Raw genomic sequence first — 20,873 nt, forward strand, 5'->3', positions numbered from 1 at the left:
TTACTTCAGCCCCAGGGCTGAAGTAAGTTTTGTAATAAAAGAGAGAAAAAAAATGTAGGGGGGAAAGGGCGGGGGAGATAGGGGAAGGGAAGGGAAGGTGGGGTGGGGGTAGGGAATGGGTGAAGGCAGTGGGGCTCGGAGCGGGCTCTGCACATACAAGGCGCACAATTGTGCACCCCCTTGTGTGCGCCGACCCCCGATTTTATAACATGCAAGTGCCTGTGCACGCATGTTATAAAATCGGGCAAACATGTGCGTGCACCGGGTAGCGCACGCACATGTACACCACACGCACTCCTTTTAAAATCTATCCCAGAATGACAAAATGTCAATTTTCTTATTGGAGAAAGGTGATTAGCGAATTGCCTCAGGGATCTGTACTGGGACTGCTGTTGTTTAACATATTTATAAATGACCTAGAGATGGGAATAACGAGTGAGATAGTCAAATTTGTCGATGGTACAAAATTATTCAAAGTTGTTAAATCAAGAGGTGTGTGAGAAATAGCAAGAGGACCTTGCAAAACAGGGAGACTGGGCATCCAAATGGCTGATGGCATTTAATGTGGAAAAGTACAAAATGATACACATAAGGAAGAGGAACCCATATTTAGTTACCCGATGCAAGGTTCCATGTTGGCAGTCACCATCCAGGAAAAAGATCTAGGCATCATTATGGATAATATACTGAAATCCTCTGCCCAGTGTGAGGTGAGGCCAAGCAAGCAAATAGAACACTAGGAATTATTAAGAAAGGAATGGAGAATAAAACAGAGAATACCATAATGCCTCTGTATTTCTCCATGGTGCGACTGCACCTTGAATACTGTGTGCATTTTTGGTCACCGCATCTGAAAAAAGATATAGCAGAATTACAAAAGGTACAGAGAAGGGAGACTAAAATGATAAAGGGGATGGAACGATTCCCCTATAAGGAAAGGCTGAAGAGGTTAGGGCTCTTCAGCTTGGAGAAGAAAGACTAAAGAGAGAGGAAAGACTAAAGAGGTTAGGACTTTTCAGCTTGGAGAAGAGACGACTGAGGGGGGATATGATAGAGGTGTTTAAAATCATGAGAGGTCTAGAACAGGTAGATGTGAATCGGTTATTTACTCTTTCGGATAGTAGAAGGACTAGGGGACACTCCATGAAGTTAGCATGGGGCACATTTAAAACTAATCGGAGAAAGTTCTTTTTTACTCAACGCACAATTAAACTCTGGAATTTGTTGCCAGAGAATGTGGTTCGTGCAGTTAGTATAGCTGTGTTTAAAAAAGGATTGGATAAGTTCTTGGAGGAGAAGTCCATTACCTGCTATTAAGTTCACTTAGAGAATAGCCACTGCCATTAGCAATGGTTACATGGAATAGACTTAGTTTTTGGGTACTTGCCAGGTTCTTATGGCCTGGATTGGCCACTGTTGGAAACAGGATGCTGGGCTTGATGGACCCTTGGTCTGACCCAGTATGGCATTTTCTTATGTTCTTATATGCTAGAGGTCTATAAAATAATGAGTGGATTGGAATGGGTAAACACAAATTGGTTGTTTACATTTTCAGAAATTACAAAGCCTATGGGACATGCAATGAAGTTACTAAGTGATATATTTAAGACAAACAGGAGAAGATACTTTTTTATTCAACACATAATTAAACTCTGGAATTCATTGCTGGAGGATGTGTAAAAGCTGTTAATGTAGCTGGGTTTTAAAAAGGTTTGGACAAATTCCTGGAAGAAAAGTCCATACAGCATTGTTAAGGTGGAAATAGGGAAATCCACTTCTTGTCCCTGGGATAAGCAGCATAGAATCTATTGAATTTAGGAATCCTGCCAGATACTTGTAACCTGGATTGGCCAATGTTGGAAACAGAATGCTTGATGGGCCCTTGGTCTGACCCAGTACTGCAATTTATTATGTTCTTATGTTCATATTACCTCTGTATTGCTCCATGGTGTGACTGCATCCAGAGTATTGTGTGTAATTCTGGTCACCACATCTCAAAAAAGATAGAGAAGAACTGGAAAAGGCTCAGAGAAGGGAGACCAAAATGATAAAGGGAATGGAAAATTCCCCTATAAAGAAAGGATAAACAGGTTAAAGCTCTTTAGCTTGGAGAAGAGACTGTTGAAGGGAGATATAGCAAGAGTTGCTTACCTGTAACAGGTGTTCTCACAGGACAGCAGGATGTTAGTCCTCACATATGGGTGAAATCACAGGATGGAGCCCAATCACGGAACACTTTTGTCAAAGTTTCTAGAACTTTGACTGGCACCTACTGGGCATGCCCAGGATGGCACCAACCCTGCAACCAGCAGGGATCCCCCTTCAGTCTTGTTTAAAAGCTATAATAAGTGCCAAAAAATAAAATAAGAAAACGTAATGAACCCAACACAGTGGGGAGGTGGGTGGGTTTCGTGAGGACTAACATCCTGCTGTTTTGTGAGAACACCTGCTACAGGTAAGCAACTCTTGCTTTCTCACAGGACAAGCAGGATGGTAGTCCTCACATACGGGTGAGTACCGAGCTGAGGATGACCGAAAAATGCACCAAATGTACCCAAAAGATGTGCAACCGGCACAACAACTGGGGCAGAATTTGGTAGAGGGCATCCTGAACCCTAACGGGTCATGGAAGGGTGTTGGTACTTCAAGTGGCAAATAGGTTGCGCAAGACAGACTGGTCGAAGATGGAATCTTGTCTTCCAGCCTTGTCTAAACAATAATGGGCTGGGAAGGTATGGAGAGAACTCCAGGTAGCAGCCTTACAAATATCAGGAAGCGGCACCGAGCATAGGTGTGCTACTGAGGTTGCCATGGCCCTGACAGAGTGTACTTTAACACAGTCTTGAAGTGGAATGCCTGTCTGCTGATAGCAAAAGGATATGCAGTCCGCTAACCAGGAGGAGAGAGTCTGCTTACCCACAGGTTGACCCAATCTGATGGGATGGAAAGAAACAAACAGTTGGGTGGATTTTCTGTAGGTAGCTGTATGGTCTAGATAGAATGCAAGAGCCCGTTTACAGTCAAGAGTATGCAGAACCTGTTCTCCTGGATTGGAATGGGGCCTGGGAAAGAAAGTAGGTAGTATAATGGATTGATTAATGTGAAATTCCGATACTACCTTAGACAAAAATTTAGGGTGAGTGCAGAGTACTACCTGGTCGGGCAGAAGTTTAGTGTAAGGCGGGTAGGTAACTAGGGTCTGTAATCCACTAACTCTGCGAGCAGATGTTATTGCCAAAAGAAAAATCACTTTTCATGTGAGATAGCAAAGATCACAGAATGAAGAGGCTCGAATGGTGGTTTCATGAGCCGACCCAAAATCAGGTTGAGGTCCCAAGAAGGGGCCGGAGGGCGCAGTGGAGGTTTGAGGTGGAACAAGCCCTTCAGAAAACATGTTACAAGGGTTTGTACTGAAATGGGCACATCCCCAACACCTTTATGGAAGGCGGCTACCACACTGACATGCATCCTAATGGAAGAAGTTTTTAGACCTGATTCTGACAAGTGTCAGAGATAGTCTAGAAATTTCGTGGTGGAACAAGTAAAAGGATCAAGAGACAGGGAAGAACACCGTGACTTAAACCTGTTCCATTTGTAGAAATAAGACTTTCTCGTGGAAGGCTTTTGTGAAGCAATCAAGACACTGGCTCCGAAAGGTTAAGAGGCTGAAGAATTAACCTTTCAAAATACAGGCAGTCAGGGACAAGGCCTGAAGATTGGTGTGGCATAAGCACCCGTCGTTCTGGGTGATCCTGCGAACGGAGAGGTCCTGAAGAATCGGAAACCACACTTGGCTTGGCCAGTGAGGGGCTATCAGGGTCATGTTTCCCTTGTCCTGATGTTAACTTCACAAAAGTCTTTGAGAGAAGTGGAAGTGGAGGGAACGCATAAAGGAGACCAGTTGCCCATGAGAGGGAGAACGCATTTCTTGGTAGTGAGTGTTGGCTGTGAAGGAGAGAGCAAAAGTGGTTTTGAGGTGATGCAAAGAGATCTATGTGAGGGTAACCCCACCACTGGAATATTGAATCTGCTACTGTGGGGTTGAGGGACCACTCGTGCGGTTGAAAGGTGAGACTCAGCTTGTCTGCCAACACATTGTCCACTCCCGGCAAATAGGTGGCCCTAAGGTACATCGAATGGGAAAGGGCCTCCACCCATATCTGTGCAGCATCCTGACACAGGAGGTAGGAGCCATTTCCCCTTGTTTGTTGATGTACCACATGGCCACCTGGCTGTCCATCTGGATCAGGATGACCTGGTTGGAGAGGCGATCCTGAAACACCCTGAGAGCATATCTGATTGCTCATAGCTCCAGAAAATTTATTTGGTGTTTGGCTTCCTCTGGAAACCAGGTACCTTGTGTTTGCAAACTGGCAACATGTGCACCCCAGCCGAGGTTGGAGGCATTGATTGTAAGGGTTATTTGAGGATCTGGAGCCTGGAAAGGAAGGAGGAGATTGGACTGATTTTCCCACCAAGCCAGAGACAGGCGAAGTGGGTCGGTGATGTGGACAATGGCTGACAGTGGTTGAGTTGACTGAATCCACTGTGACCTTAGAGTCCACTGCATGACTCTCATGGTAAGGTGAGCCATTGGAGTGACATGCACTGAGGACGCCATGTGTCCCAATAAGATTAGAAAATGGCATGCAGTTGAGCGTTATTGAGACTGTAGCTGATGGGTGAGAGAAGCGAGAGTGAGAGCTCGTTCTCAAAGCAGAAAAACTTTTGCTTTGAGGGTGTCCACCCCTATGAACGACAGAGTTTGAGATGGGATTAGGTTGGATTTTGAGTAATTGATGAGAAAATCTAGGGAGATCAGAGTGTGCAAGATGAGACATAAGGACATCAGAGCAGCTTGCTGAGTGGGAACCCTGATCAACCAATCATCGAGATGGGGTAGATGTGGACACCTTGAGTCCGGAGGAATGCTACTACCGCTATGAGGCACTTGGTGAAAACCCGTGGTGCAGATGCCAAGCCAAATGGTAGCACTCGGTATTGGTAGTGCTTTGGGCCTACCAGAAATTGCAGAAATTTGCGATGAGATGGAGTTATTGCAATGTGTGTGTAAGCATCCCAGAGGTCTAAAGAGCAGAGCAAGTCTTCCCTTTGCAGAAGAGGAAGGAGGGAACCCAAAGTCACCATCTTGAACTTTTCTCTGTTCAGCTACTTGTTTAAGGCACGCAGGTCCAGGATTGGATGAACGCCTCCTGACTTTTTTGGGATTAGAAAGTACCGGGAATAGAAATCGAGTCCCTGTTGGGAGTAGGGCACTGGTTCGATTGCTCTGGATTGGTGGAGGAGGGAGACTTCCTGATCCAGGAGTGGTGAGTGGTCGGATGTTCCCCACGTCAGCCGAGGTGGGGAATCCGACGGGATAGAGAGAAAGTTCAGGTGATAACCTTGAGCGATTATGGCCAGCATTCACTGGTCTGAGGTGATTGTGTGCCATATGTTGTTGATTTGGCATAATCAACCTCCCACTGGAAGGTGTGGTAGTGGAGGCTGAGTACTGCTCTCTAGGAAAGAGTCAAAAGCCAGATGCAGGACCTGGCTGAGGAGCAGCTTGTGGCTTTTGCCTATGAGGTTGTCTGGATTGGGCCTTCTGGTAAGGCTTAGTTGAGCGACCTCTGGAAGGTGGTGGATACGACTTCCTTTGGCGATAGAAAGACTTTTTTGAGTCCTTTCTGAATGGTTTGCTTGGCAGGATATTCCGAAGGAAACAGAGAGAGCTGGTGCAGAGTCTCATGGTGATCCTTGAGCTGTGCCACTGTTTGTTGAATTTGCTCACCAAAAAGATTGTCACCAATGCAAGGCAAGTCAGATAATCTGTCCTGGACTTCAGGTTGTAGGTCCGAAGACTTTAGCCAGGCCCACCTCCTTGCAGAAATAGCTGCTGCTGATACCCTGGAAGTGGTGTCAAAAGTATTATACGCTGACCGTATCTCATGTTTGCCAGCTTCAAATCCTTTGTGAACTAGGGTTTGTAGTTGATCCTGGTATTGCTGAGGCAGGGACTCAGCAAAGTCCTGAATTTTCTTAAATATGACCCTATTGTATTGGGTCATATAAAGCTGGTAAGAGGCAATATGGAAGATAAGCATTGAGCCCTGAAAAATACGCCGACCAATACCATCCAAGAACTTCTGTTCTTTCCCTGGAGGGAAAGAGGAATGAGGCTTTGAGCGTCAAGCCTTCTTTTGGGCGGATTCAACCACCACTGAAGAGTGATCCAGTTCAGTTTTCTGGAACCCTGGCTTGACTGGACCAGGTAAGTGGTGTCTGCTTTCCGGTTAACTGGTGCCACTGAACCAGGGTGTTCCCAATTCTTCCTCAGACGATCGAGAAAGACCTCATGGACAGGAATAGAGGTGATTTCCTTAGGAGCATCCAGGAAATGTAGAAGCTCCATCATCTGGTGTCTAGCATCCTGTTCAGTCTGTAGCTGGAAAGGAACCAACTCAGACATTTCCTTCACAAAATTAATGAAGGACAAGTCCTCTGGAGGAGAACGCTTCCTGCTTTCAGTAGGAGAGGGTGGTGATGGCAAATGATTGGTATCCTGGGATGAATCATTGGTCCATGGATCATCAGGTTCATCACCAGCAGCCCCAGGACCCTTAGAGGGTCGGAATGATAGTATTCCTGAAGGTCCTGGTCTAGGCACTGAAGGCATAGAGGGAGTCACTGGGAGCATTGATGGTGGCACCGAGGGCATCAATGGACGGATCGGCAGCACTGATGGTAGCAAGGATGCTATCAGTGACATCGATGGCTAAGGCATCGGCAGGACTCCCGATGGAGGAAGGAATAATGGTGTTTCTCCCTCTTCTGACAAAAGAGGAATTGGCGATGAGGGCACCGGGACCATCGGTGCTCTCGGATCCATCTGAGGAAAAGCGGCTAGTAGCGCTTCCATCCTCGATAATAGCGGTGCCAGCGCTACCGGGATTGGATTGGTGGCCGGTTCAGGAATCGGCATCGGTGGAATCTGGAAGTCTTGCATCGCCTTGCTGATAGCCTCCTGAATCATCCGGTCCAGCTCTTCACGGAGACCTGGAGCGAGCAGCCCCGGTTCCGAAGGCGGAGGAGGAGGCATAGGCATAGCCGGAGGGACCACCGTTAAAGGTGGAATCGCGGCTCCCAGCATCTGTCCAGGCGAGGGGTGCCTTGGTGACCTGAACTCAGAAAGGGACGGCGCCTTTTCTAGACGGGCTTTCTTCGGCGGTGGCTCGGACGATGATGACATCGAGCGGTTGCCTGCGTCGATAGTCCAAGGCTTCCGGTGTCGATGTTTCTCACGTCGATCTCCTCGATCCTTCTCTTGAGGGGGAACAGAGGGAGTCGACGGCCGAGAAGTCGTCGATGCTGGTTGGACACTGGCCGGTGCCCGATACTGGTGCGATGAAGACGGCATCGGCTCAGACGATGTCGAGGCTATGGACGGAGTCGGAGTCTGAGGCCTAAAGAGAAGTTCCATTTTCTCCATTCTGGCCTTACAACCTTTAGGTGTCATTAAGGCACATTTGGTGCAGGTAAGGACATCATGCTCACACCCTACGCACATTACACAAACCTTGTGAGGGTCTGTAATGGACATTGTGCGAGTGCAATCGGGGCACCGACGGAACCCCGACGCCATGGCCTCTGGAAAAATGTAGCCGCAGTGTGGTCGATGGCCCAAAGGCCTCGAGTGTAAAATTCGATGGTAACCGACCGGAACTGGATGAAAAACTTATCGGAGCACCGCGGAAGTAAATTTTCAATAGGGGGACTCCTGTGGGGTATTAATGACCAAGTAATTCCGTGAGGAAAATTCCTGTCAGGAATCTCTGTAGAGCTCCTTAACCCGTGTGGCTACTGCTGCTTGGAAAAAAGACTGAAGGGGACCCCTGCTGGTTGCAGGGTTGGTGCCATCCTGGGCATGTCCAGTAGGTGCCAGTCAAAGTTCTAGAAACTTTGACAAAAGTGTTCCATGATTGGGCTCCATCCTGTGATGACACCCATATGGGAGGACTACCATCCTGCTTGTCCTGTGAGAAAATAGAGGACCATAAAAATCATTAGTGGAGTAGAAGGGTAAATGTGAATCAGAAGTTTACTCTTGCAAAAAATAAAAAAACTAGGGAACACTCCATGAGGTTACTAAGTAGCACATTTAAAATAAATCAGAGAAAATACTTTTTCACTCAATACACAATTAAGCTCTAGAATTTATTGCCGGAGGATCTGGTAAGGCAGTTAATGTAACTGGGATTAAAAAAGGTTTGGACAAGTTCTTGGAGGAAAAACCTATAAACTGTTATTAACCAGGTAGTCTTGAGGAAAGCCATTGCTTGTTCCTGTGTATAAGCAACATGGAATCTATCTACTATTTGGGATCCTGCTAGGTATTTATGACCTTGAATGGCCACTGTTGGAAACAGGATGCTGGACTTGATGGACTGTTGGGTCTGATCCAGTATGGGAGTTCTAATATTCTTATAATTGTCAGGAAGGTTTGTGTTTTTGTGGATGATACCAAATCTTCAACAGGGTGGATACCCAGAAAGGTGTGGAAAACATAAGAAGGGATTAGCAAAACTTGAGAAATGGTCTAGGGACTGGCAGCTAAAATGTAATGCTAAAAAAAGTAGCGTATGGAGAGTCGTGCATTGTGACTGCAAAAACCCAAGGGAGTGGTATAACATAGGGAACAAAATTCTTTTAAGCACTTAACAAAAGAGCAGGATCTGGGGGTGATTGCATCTGATGATTTTAAGGTGGCCCAAAAGATGGATATGGTACAAGCCAGAAAGATACTTGGCTGCATAGGGAGAGGAATGGTTAGCAGAAAAAAGGAGGCGATACTGCCCCGTTTAAGATCCTGATGAGACCTTCCTTGGAATTCTGGAGGCCACCTTCAATAGGATAAACCAGTTGAAGTTGGTCCAGACGGTGGCTAATAAAATGGTTATTGGTCTTCATTTAAAAGCATATGGGGAGAAGACTTAAATATGCATTCTCCAGAGGAAAGGCAGGAAAGGAGAGATATGATAGAAATATTTAAATACCTTCAAGGTTTCCATGCATAGGACGTGGGTCAACAGAAAAGAGGCTCTGGAATGAGCAGTCATGTGATGAGGTTGAAAGGGAGCAAACTCAGTTGTAATCTGGAAATATTTTGCCTCGGATTGGGTGATGGATTCATGGAGCAACCTCCATGTGAAGGTGGTGGAGATCAGAACAGTATGTGAATTCAAGAAAGCATGGGATAAACCCAGAGGATCTCTGAGACAGTGACAGGGATTGTAAAGCTGAGTAGTCGGTGTGGATGGGCAGATTAGATAGGTCATATGGTATTTTTCTGCCCTCATATTTCTCTGTTCTATTGTTTTTTCTGCCTTTTAGTAAGAAATCCTGCACATGATCTGCCCTGAGAATATCCCCTTCTTCACCAGTAGTTGGATCTGTCACTATATAATAGTCCATAGAGGATCAAGTCTTATGAGTGCTGGGCTAGTGCTGAATCCTGATGGTGTTTGGTTTGTCGCTGAAGGAAGTTAAGTTTTCCCATAAGCACTGTATTCATTTACTTGCACAACTGCAAAGCAAAACCAAACAAAAATAAAGAAAACAAAAACTAATGATCTCATGGAATAAATTATAATACAGGAAGAGAACGGAATGGGAGTGAGTGCAAACAAATACAATTTGAAAAGAGTGTTCAACAGAGAATTTAATTTAGATTTTGGCAATACTGCTGAATATGTTGCTGGCTGTGTGTAAAATTCATGCTGGTTAACAAATGTAATCACATTCCTCAGTTTCCTCTGAAACTTGATTTACAACCTTGCTGAATAACACAACTGCTTCAGCAGAATTATAAACCCCATAGTTCACAGGAGATCATAAGAAGGAAACCAGTCTGTCCAAAGTCAATACACTGGGCATAGCCACACGCGCGCGATGTAGCACATTAGAGAAAAATGTACCCATTAGAGAAAAATAAACATACGGTATATATAGGTAGTACGTAAACAAGTCATCTCAGCACCATTTGAAGTCAATGACGGCAAATTTGCACTATGCTTAGGCATTAAGTCCTGGAGTGGATGAGCTGAATATGACGTCCTGCTGGTGGTCGGCGTGTAATAACCGTGCCTGACTGCACAGGAAAACTCTACAATAAAAAGCTCTCTCTCTCTCGACGGTTAATGGTGAAAGACTCCATGACAAAAAAAATGCAATAATGGAAAGTGTTTACTAGCATTCAAGTAAGCAAGCACAGCATGCTTAGGTCGTTCCTGCAAGTGATAATACATCTCCCACTTGTTCCCGGGTAGGATCTTTTAGTGAGCGTTGGCTGTGCCCACTGCAAACGCGTCTCCTTCCATGGCGATGGAGAAAGACAAAAAAAAAAACAAACAAAAAAAAAGACAGCACATTGAAATCTTCAGCTCTTGCCCAAGCAGAGCAATCAAGCACCGTAGATTTAGGGTAACGCAGTGGTTTGATGTTTGCGGATTTACTTCCTTTCTCTTTTACTGATAAAAGTGCTCAGGGTCTCCTACACAAGTCGCTCAGAAAACGTAAGCCTGGCTTTGGGTGAGGATTTTGCAGATGGTTTCACTGAGTGGCCCCGTGGAGAGGGGGGTTACCATTTTCCTGGAATAGGTACACCGCACTCGTACCAGCCCACGTAGTAGAAACGAGACCCGTAGCCGATACGACCAAACATCACAGGCTCCTGGCGATACTGCCGATAATAACCTGTAAAAAATAGAGAAAATAAAATTTCAGTCATAAGCAACACAAACCAAACAGAGCTTGTTCTAAGGTTCCCTTTTAAGTGATCATCATTTTGCCAAAGAGATCTGCCAGACGGATAGCTTAATTTTCTAGGGGACCCGTATTCACAAGCCTGGTGAGTAGCAAAGTTACCTGTATAACTTTACTTGGGGAAAACTTTAACCGGATATTCAATGGCACTTATCAGGTAAGAAGGGCTACTGAATACAATCGGCTCATGTTATCCGAGTTACTGTCTCTCACTGGGCTTTTAAATATGGACATCTTTAAAAAAAAAAAAAAAAAAAAAAAGCAATAGGCCAGTAGTACCCCAATCCTCCCTTCCTCCTACTTGTAAGATTAAAAAAAAAATTCGTTCAGGAACCAACAAGAGAGGGAGCTATTTTAGATTTAATTCTTGGTGGAACGCAGGATTTGGTGAGAGAGGTAACGGTGGTGGGGCCACTTGGCAACAGTGATCATAACATGATCAAATTTAAACTAATAACTGGAAGGGGGACAACAAGTAAATCTGCAGCTCTTTCAAAAGGGAAACTTTGATAAAATGAGGAAAATAGTCAGAAAAAAACTGAAAGGTGCAGCTGCAAAGGTTAAAAGTGTTCAACAGGCATGGGCATTGTTTAAAAATACAATCCTAGAGGCGCAGTCCATATGTATTCCACACATTAAGAAAGGTGGAAAGAAGGCAAAACGATTACCGCCATGGTTAAAAGGGGAGGTGAAAAGAGGCAATTTTAGCCAAAAACAATCCTTCAAAAATTGGAAGAAGGATCCATCTGAAGAAAATAGGATAAAACTCATAATAAAAACTTTTTAAAATATATCCAAAGCAAGAAACCTGTGAGGGAGTCGGTTGGACCATTAGATGACAGAGGGGTTAAAGGGGCTCTTAGGGAAGATAAGGCCATTGCAGAAAAACTAAATGAATTCTTTGCCTTCGTGTTTACTAATGAGGATGTTGGGGAGATACCAGTTCCGGAGATGGTTTTCAGGGGTGATGAGTCAGACGAACTGAACGAAATCACTGTGAACCTGGAAGATGTAGTAGGACAGATTGACAAACTAAAAAGAGTAGCAAATCACCTGGACCGGATGGTATGCATCCTAGTGTACTGAAGGAATTAAAAAATGAAATTTCTGATCTATTAGTTAAAATTTGTAACCTATCATTAAAATCATCCATTGTACCTGAAGACTGGAGGGTGGCCAATGTAATCCCAATATTTAAAAAAGGCTCCAGGGGCGATCCGGGTAACTATAGACCAGTGAGCCTGACTTCAGTGCCGGGAAAAATAGTGGAAACTATTTTCAAGATCAAAATCATAGAGCATATAGAAAGACATAATTTAATGGAACACAGTCAACATGGGTTTACCCAAGGGAAGTCTTGCCTAACAAATCTACTTCTTTTTTTTGAAGGGGTTAATAAACATGTGGATAAAGGTGAACCAGTAAATGTAGTGTATTTGGATTTTCAGAAGGCTTTTGACAAAGTCCCTCATGAGAGGCTTCTACGAAAACTAAAAAGTCATGGGATAGGAGGCGATGTCCTTTCGTGGATTACAAGCTGGTTAAAAATAAAACAAAAATCTCAAACAATACTGCCCTTTTAAACACTGCCTGTCATTTGCTGAATGTGACGCTCGTCCCTTCAGATCATCAATAATCTTATACCTCTGATAACATCAGACAAGTTTTCTCTTCCAAAATTTAAACAGATCACACTCCTCCCACATTTCTAATGGTAGAGCATTCCCCCACTATGGGATCATAACTGGAAACAACCCAGTTTCACAATCTGAAATGTTTTAAAGCTTGAGCTGAAGGAAGCTGAATTGGATCTTAACTTCTGGTCGGAACGCCACCAACCTAAACACGTATTGAGTTGTGATGGGCCTACTACTTTCAGAAATTTTAAATGCCCACACTAAAAGGTTAATTTTCAAAAGATGCACACGTAAAAAATAGCACATGCGCGTGCAAAAAGGCATAAAGGCGAGTATACGCAATTTTCAAAGGCATAACATACACCCATAATCAGGGGTCTGTGTATAACTTTGTGCTTATAAAAACGGAGCATGCCAAGGGCAGTCCAGGGCAAGGCCAACATTTACGCGCATAAGTTACTATTTTACAACCTGCCAAGGTTTACTCCTGCTCAGTATCTGCTGAAAGGGGTTATCTCAAAAGTGAAAAAAATGACCGGATGGGGGGTTCTGGGTGAAAAGAGGGGGAGGATTCATACAGAAGAGCCAGGAGGGTCTTTACAAGTTGCAATTGGACTGGGTGAACTGGTAGACTATTTGGTAAAACTGGTCATTTCTTTGCCATGCACATGTTATACAATTCCTGGCTTATGCATCTAAAAGTGCCTAAGTAACACAAGTAAAATCTATTTGCATATCACTTTAAAATTCAAAGTACAAATGGGTGCATATATAACTTATGCACACTTATTCAGCTAAATTATGATTTATCTGGGTAAGTAGCACCTTTGCCATTACTTAAACGGGCAAATTAGAACTTATTCGGATAATATCCGTGGCAACTATCTGGGTAAATTCTGATTTATCTGCCTCTGTAGCAGTGGATCTACTTAGACACATAAGTCTGAAAAGCACTACTTACGTAACACTTTTTACACTTATCTGGCTAAGTAAGCCTGCCGCTAAGTAGCCAAATAAATCATAGCTTAGCCAGATAAGTCTGAACTTACGCAGCTCGTGGTTTTTGCATACATAAGCATTTGTGCATGCATACACATTCATATTTTATAAGCTGTGGAAATCAATAGCGCGCAGGTTATAAAATGCAGTAGTATAAATGCATGTATATGGATGACCGTGAACAGTTCTGAAAGTTATCCTCCCAGTATTTAAATATATAATGTAATTTAATCAGCAGCCAATGCAGTTTCAATAATAATGAACTAGCTGAGTCTCGTCTAGATTTTCCCAACACCACTCTAGCCGCCATATTTTGTATCACCTGTAGTTTCCTGCGCAACTTACCTGGCAGCCCCAAATACTTTCACATTATAATTCTAATACACACACTGCTTTTAACACACAAAACTCCAAAAATGGCTTCAGTTGCCTCATCAATTTAAGACTGCAATAATCTCTCTACGCAACCTGAACCACCTGCTTGTTCATATTCAGTTCACTGTCAAATGTAACTCCTAAAGATTTCATCTCATCCACCATCACAGAAACTTCCTCTACCTGCAAAAAAGATCTACCCACTACTTTTCCCACCTGTAATAGCTCTGTCTTTTTTGTAACCCACTTCACTTTAACCTTTACTGCACACAAACACTCATCTAGCTGTGTCATAACATCTTATTTATTTTATTTATTTAAAGCTTTTCTATACCGGCATTCATGATACAATCATATCATGCCGGTTTACAAATAACAGGGGGTGCAATAACTTTGTTCTTTTAACCAGTGCAGAGGAAGCAAAAAAGTTACATTATTATGCCTAAAAGGCACCACTATCTGAATGTGATCTGCATAAATAAAAATACGGGTAATCTTACCCAAAGGAACCATATAAACATTATAAAAAGAGAGGATAAAGAAGAACCCTGGACAACTCCATTGTTCATCAAACTAAATGAAGAACAACACCCCTGCATAGTGCCTTTCAAAAAAGCAGTAAGCCAATTCAGCACAATGCCATCCAATTCTACGCCATGACATCATTGCGAAAGGATAGCATGATCCACTAAATCAAAGGCACCAGACACAACTAGCAGGACAACTTAGGTGGCATCCCCAGAATCCAGCCTAGGTAATTACCATGTGCTCCATCAAAGCCATCATAGCAGTTTCTGTTCTACAATCTCTTCTGAATCCTACTTGAGCTAAATCAAATGTCTCTGATGCTTCAAAAAAAAAAAAAAACCAGAAATCTGGGTTGTTACTATTTTTTTCCAAAACTTTAGCTGCAAAAGGAAGGTTTGACACAGGCCTATGACTGGCACAATCTCTTGGGTCCATTTTATCATTCTTCAAAATTGAAGTTACACCAGCTTTCTTCAGCACCATAAGCACCATGCCTTCCTTCAATGATGATAATCCAAACTCCACAATCCCCTCAAAACCTGATCTGACGAGCCATTCATCAAATAAGAAGGGCAAGGGTCAAGGGGAATATAAGATTTCTTCACAAGTTTCAAATAAGACTTGAATTCCACAAAAGAAACAATCAAATCTAGACAAAATCTCTTGTGACCTATCCAAGGTCTAAGTACTAAATCCTTCATGTATCCCAACTCCTTCCTGCCTCCCCACTATATCCCTGTCTGTATGCAATGACTCAAAATATGCAGCTAAAGATTCACAATCCGGAAGGTCGTCATACCCTGTTGTCTTAACGCTATCTTTACCCAAAAGAGACCTCACTTAACTGAACACTACCCTAGGGTTATTGTCAGCCCAATCAATAATCCCAGAGTAATATTTTCTCTCAGTTTGTACAATTTTACCAAAAATAGCCTCCAGCCACAGTTCTCCACTTAACTCTGTCTTCCTATAATCCAGATTTCTTCTAACATTGTTTTAATTGGTGTAACTTACACTTCTGTTATCTTGTACCAGGGGGGCTCTTAAACTTTTGTTAGACCTTTTAACTTCTCCTACTGCTCATGTAACTACAGCTATCCCATTACTCATTCATTTGTACCACTTACAGGTTAGACCGTCCACATTTTCTGCTCCTTCCTTACTTAACAAATCTTCAATTACCTCCCCAAACATCAGTGAATGAATCCTAACTAAACCCACACTATCCACCTGAACACCAATCTTCCTCCGACATTGAGAAGCGGTAGAAAAAACAAACCCTAACATAACTACAAAACGATCAGACCAGATCAGTTTTTCCGTCTTGTAAACCACTAAACCACCTCTATGACCCGAAAATCAAATCCAAGGTAGGGCTCTCTTCATGAGCTGGATCCCTAACCAACTGTTTTAAATCACTAATGGATAAAGCAGCCAAAAATTGAACAATGGTAGAGCAATCTCCTCTATCTACCTGTAAATTAGTTCCACAGCCAGCGGCCCCTCTCAGAGTTCAGGCCAGCGACTTCAGACAAAAGCCTAACACTGCACAGACACTTCCTCCTGGCTCACTGACCCCCTTGCTGTGACTGTACCTCACCTCCCCTTACTCCTGACTCCAGCACGTTCCCAGTGACTGTATGTTACACAGAGTCTGCTGCTTTTATGCTCCTCCAGCTCTGCTCTGCCTACCTAGTGCAGAGGATGTGGCACCAAAAGTGATCCATGTCATTGGCTTCTTCTGGGACTGGTTGAGACCGTATGCATTACTGCTGCAGCTGAGACTGGAGAGAGCTACAACTCCAGACAGAGTCCTGCTTTCCCATGGAAACCTGGAGCCAGTTCAGGCAGGGCTGGTGCAAGGGCATCAGGCACCCTAGGCGAACCTTACAAACTTGTACATCATATATGCAACCCCACACACAATTACAAACAACAGGTTTTACATATATAAAGAGCATTTACAGTACAGTATTCTGAGGTAAAAATATCACTTACAACTTGTATATTATATTTATCTGCACTGCTGTGATGCTAACCAGAAAACCCTGCAAAAAGACGCTTGGAATCCATATGGTATTAGGCCTATTGTAAACCCTCAACGAAGTGTGGAACGATGGGCAAACACACTAATATTATTTTTTCCATATATTCCTGTTATAATTGTTACCATGTTATATTTGTTACCTTGTTATCATGTTATAATGTAAAATAGGGCATAACTCGCCCTATCCGCCCAGTTACCTGTAAACCGATGTGATATCTCGATTGAATGTCAGTATATAAATAAATAAATAAATAAAATAAATAATATGAACACAATCCAACAGGTGTGTTACAAAATCAATGGCAAAGGTCCATGTAAAACCAACCAGAAAAAACAACAGGAAGAGTTCAATAATTCCAAAATGCCAAATGTCAGGCATTTCAATAAGGATGATCACTTGAGACACTAATGGGAGTCAAGGTAGTCAATCCCAATGACTCCTCTAAGACTGACAGTCACAACTTTGGGGAAGTAAGACGGGTAGCATCATAAGGAAGCAGACATCCACCACAACTCTATGGAGGTCAACATCTAAAGCTCCAGACTGGATCTTTGGAAACCACTGCAACATTATCTGAGTTTGAGAAATGGAGCTCACCTCCAGAAATGGCCACTTTGGATGCTGAAGAACCTCCTTCACCTCTTTGCTCAGAGAACCATAGGTCAGAGATGTATTGATGCTTTGGAGCCTCTGCTCAATGTCGATTCTGTCAGGTTCCATACTCGAGCCCTCAAAACCCCTGACTGGGCTGAAGTAGGGGGAAGGGAGATTTCTCTTGATTCTTGGGCCTGTCCTCTGACCAAGGAGCAAAAAAGATTGATGGCCTCTTTGTTGTGGTCTGGTCAGCAACTGTAGGTGCATTTCTGTGGTCTTCATGGCAAACCTCTGATGCCAGCTTTGATGAGCTGGGCTTTTATTCACTAGTATGGAAGGCAAGAAGCCTGGCTTTCCAGGGTCCAAATTGCTCTGGAAAACATCCTGTCACAGATATCACAACCTGAATCATTCTGGCCTTGTCCCAGACACTTATTTATTTTATTTATTTATTTGTTTATGAACTTTTAATATACCGATATTCGTGGGACACATCATACCGGTTCACAATAAACTCATGGAGAAAAGGAAATAGAAATTACAAATAACGGGGAAAGGGTGATGGTCAGCGATAGTGATGGTCAGCGATGGACATCTTCCATTTGCACTTAGGACGCAACTTTGACGTTGCTGGCCTGCTTTTCTGACATGGTGAGAAAAATCGACGAAGCACAATCAAATACAGATATTTTCCTCTAAAAATAGATGGTCCAGAAAAGAAGAAAAAGATTTGGCTGGGAGTCCTGCTAGCAATAACCGCATCTGGAAGAAAGAGCCACCTGGGCTGATCTGGGACACCGACAGGAAATGCAGCTAACAACGTGGCAAGAATTTTATTAACGGAACAAGGAACAGTATTTTAACTGTTCCTTGTTCCGTTAACTTGTATTAGTAATTGCTTTCTACATTATAAATTTGTTATAACTTGTTGCAATGTAAACCTTGTTCAATGTAAACCGCTAAATGAAGCGATAGTTTGAGTTCCTTGTAAACCGGGGTGATATGTATTCTATACAGGAACTTCCGGTCTAGAAATACTATAAATAAATAAATAAATAAAATAAATAAGAACCGAACGGTTACGTTATATTATTTTGTGAGTGTGATTTTATGGCCGAGCTATAAGGTTTTCAAATAAAGAGAGAGAAACATTCTCTATAGCAGCTCCACAGGAGTCATGATCCTGACATAAGCAAGAATGCTAATGCCCGTGAGCAGTGAACGTCTTTCAGAAAGCTCTGGAAGAATTTGCCAGTTTGGCACCAATCACGGTCACATGACCCATACGTATGACTATGATGGACTGCTTGTCCTAACAGAAATATCTGTACATAGTACTAGCTGGAACAGCCAACATTTATAGATATCAGCTTTCAGAGAGAAAAAGGAATACATTTAACAGTTCATAGCAACAATTAAAATCCTACTGATCAGACAACTTGCATGAAAATTGCCACTTTTGGCAGGTTACATTTTTCCAGATTCCCATATATGAAATATTGAAAAAAGCAATACCAAATAAAAGAGAAGATCATGGATAAAAAGTCTACTGCTCCATGATATTCTGTGTTGTCAAGTTTACAAAATATATGTCTCATATCTGGATGCTTTATTATTCTATTAATGCTTACAAAGAGGAAAAAAAGAGAACGGATATCAGTCTGCCTCGTATATTTTACAACACTGCCTAAACATTTTACAAAAACAATGATACAGTAATTAAGAATCCTGCCACAAGTTATGTGCATATTGTCTAAAACATCCTGAAATATTACTACATGGAAGAACAGCCCTATTTTCTCATAAAGAGGGTAATTTTTACAAGTGGGGGTGATGCAAAACAGTGTGCTCAGTCCAACGCGGAGTGAAACTAATAACGCTCATCACAAGCATTAGCTATTCACTCCGAATGCAAAAAATAAATGTGTGTCTAAGTTGCACATTTTTCTGCTCAGAAATTAGTGCCTGCCCGGAGCAGGCATTAATTGCTGAGCGCTCCTAAAAGTAGTACAGAAAAGCAGAAAAAACTGCTTTTCTGTACAGCCTCCTACTTAATATCATTGCGATATTAAGTAGGAGGAACAAATCTTTCAAAAAATAATTAAAAAAAAAAAAAAGCACCAGCAATTGGGTGCAGGAAACGGACGCTCAATTGACAAGCATCCATTCCCTGAACCCCTGGCTGTGCGCCATTTAGGAAAACCAATGCCGATAAAGTCGGCATCTGTTTCCCTAACTGGTGGACGGCTGACACTCGCGGGCTCCCGTTATCAAAGAGGCGCCAGGAGCGCACAAGCAACCCCAGCGCCTCCTTGACAAGGCAATCCCTAATTTAAATATTGAACGGTGTCCCCAGGAAGAGCGCCTGGGGGTGCGTTATGAAAGCAGGTGCTTCCCGCTTTCAGCGCACAAATATTGCATCGGCCCCAGTGTGCGTAAGTCAGCCCCTACAAGTATAAGTATGTGTACACAGTTACGCCTGTATTTTATACACGGAGTGGCAGGAGCTATGCAGTTTATAAAATACCCTGTATACCTGCCTCAAAAGCAAGCACTATGTGTCAAAATGTATAAAATCTTGTAATGCAGGGAGTTGCATACTTCCTATGCTTATTTTATAATTTAACTAATTATTGTAATTTAACTAATTATTAACTTATGCAGGGAGTTGCATACTTCCTATGCTTATATTATAATTTAACTAATTATTGTAATTTAACTAATTATTAACTTATTTATATTTTGCCTTACAGTTCCTATCTCTCCCCACTCCCCCTTTCCGCTCTTCCAAGTTACTCTACCCCTGTTTTTTGTAACTGCTCCCCCCTTGCACGAGTTTAGTTCTACTGTTCATTGCACCCCTTGTTCTATGTAAACCGGCATGATGTGACTTGTTCATGAATGCCGGTATATAAAAAAAGTTAAATAAATAAAAAAATAAAATAAAAGTGCATGCACATATTTAACATATGAAATAATTGTAATATGCACACATATTTATTTGCAGAAGCAATTCTTTTATAAAGTATGTGTGTTACAGCAGTCCATGGGCTATCTCATCTCCATGCCCAGCCTGAAATACAGCAGGATGCTGCCAGAGATTGCAACGTAGCAGGACACCGCTGCCGACTCCCTACCCAGCTTGTCCCCTTTAGGCGCGAGCGTGCGTTTCCTCTCTGCATTTAAAGGGACCACAGCGGAAAATCCCCATGGCCCCTCTTGATGATGTCAGCACCACTGCCCTATAAAAGGGCAATGTTCCAGGCTTAAAGAGCCTCAGCAACTAGTCCAGCTACTTGTTGTATTGCGTGTTGTTCCAGCAGTTGGTCTTCATTCCTGCTTGTCTTTAGTTCCAGCCTTGTCTTCCTTCAGTCTTCGTCCAGCGGTCTCCGGTTTGTCTTCTGTCTTCGTCTCCTTCTGCGTTGCCCATCTGTTCTTCTCCTTGCCTGCCTGCCCTGCCTATCCATCCCTTATCTTCTCCCTCGGATGGATACCTGGTATTGACCTCAGACAGATCTTGAATCTGCTTCACCACTGCCTGCGTCTGACCACTGCCTGATTCCCAGATATGCCTGACCGCCACCTGCCTCTGACCATCGCCCATACCTTGGACTCATCTGACCTCCACATACTTATGACCCAAGCTATTCTAGGACCACCTCTTTTGCCATCAGCAGAGACAAAGGCTCAACCCTGAGCGGAACGAGGGCTGGTATAGGTGAAGGTCCCATTGGGTCTCTGCTTCGCCTGGGTCTGCCTGCCGATGATGGGAACCTGCAGGGCTCCTCTCTACTGGTTGCACCAATCCTGCCTCAGCCCAAGGGTCTTGACTGTGCTACAGGCTATCCCTGGCATGGCGTACCAGCTC

General features: G+C 43.2%; 1 protein-coding gene across 1 annotated transcript in view; it reads right to left on the reverse strand.

The window, feature by feature from the left end:
• Window positions 1–9,703: 9,703 nt before the first annotated feature.
• Window positions 9,704–20,873, reverse strand: part of FNDC1 (fibronectin type III domain containing 1) — a 341,854-nt gene continuing 330,684 nt past the window's right edge. Inside the window, exon 20 of the mRNA XM_029596630.1 lies at window positions 9,704–10,755. Coding sequence (XP_029452490.1) covers window positions 10,640–10,755 — 116 coding nt within the window. The 3' untranslated portion in view covers window positions 9,704–10,639. The remainder of the gene's footprint in view (window positions 10,756–20,873) is intronic.

This window comes from Rhinatrema bivittatum, chromosome 3 (assembly GCF_901001135.1).
Source record: "Rhinatrema bivittatum chromosome 3, aRhiBiv1.1, whole genome shotgun sequence".
Classification (NCBI taxonomy): domain Eukaryota; kingdom Metazoa; phylum Chordata; class Amphibia; order Gymnophiona; family Rhinatrematidae; genus Rhinatrema; species Rhinatrema bivittatum.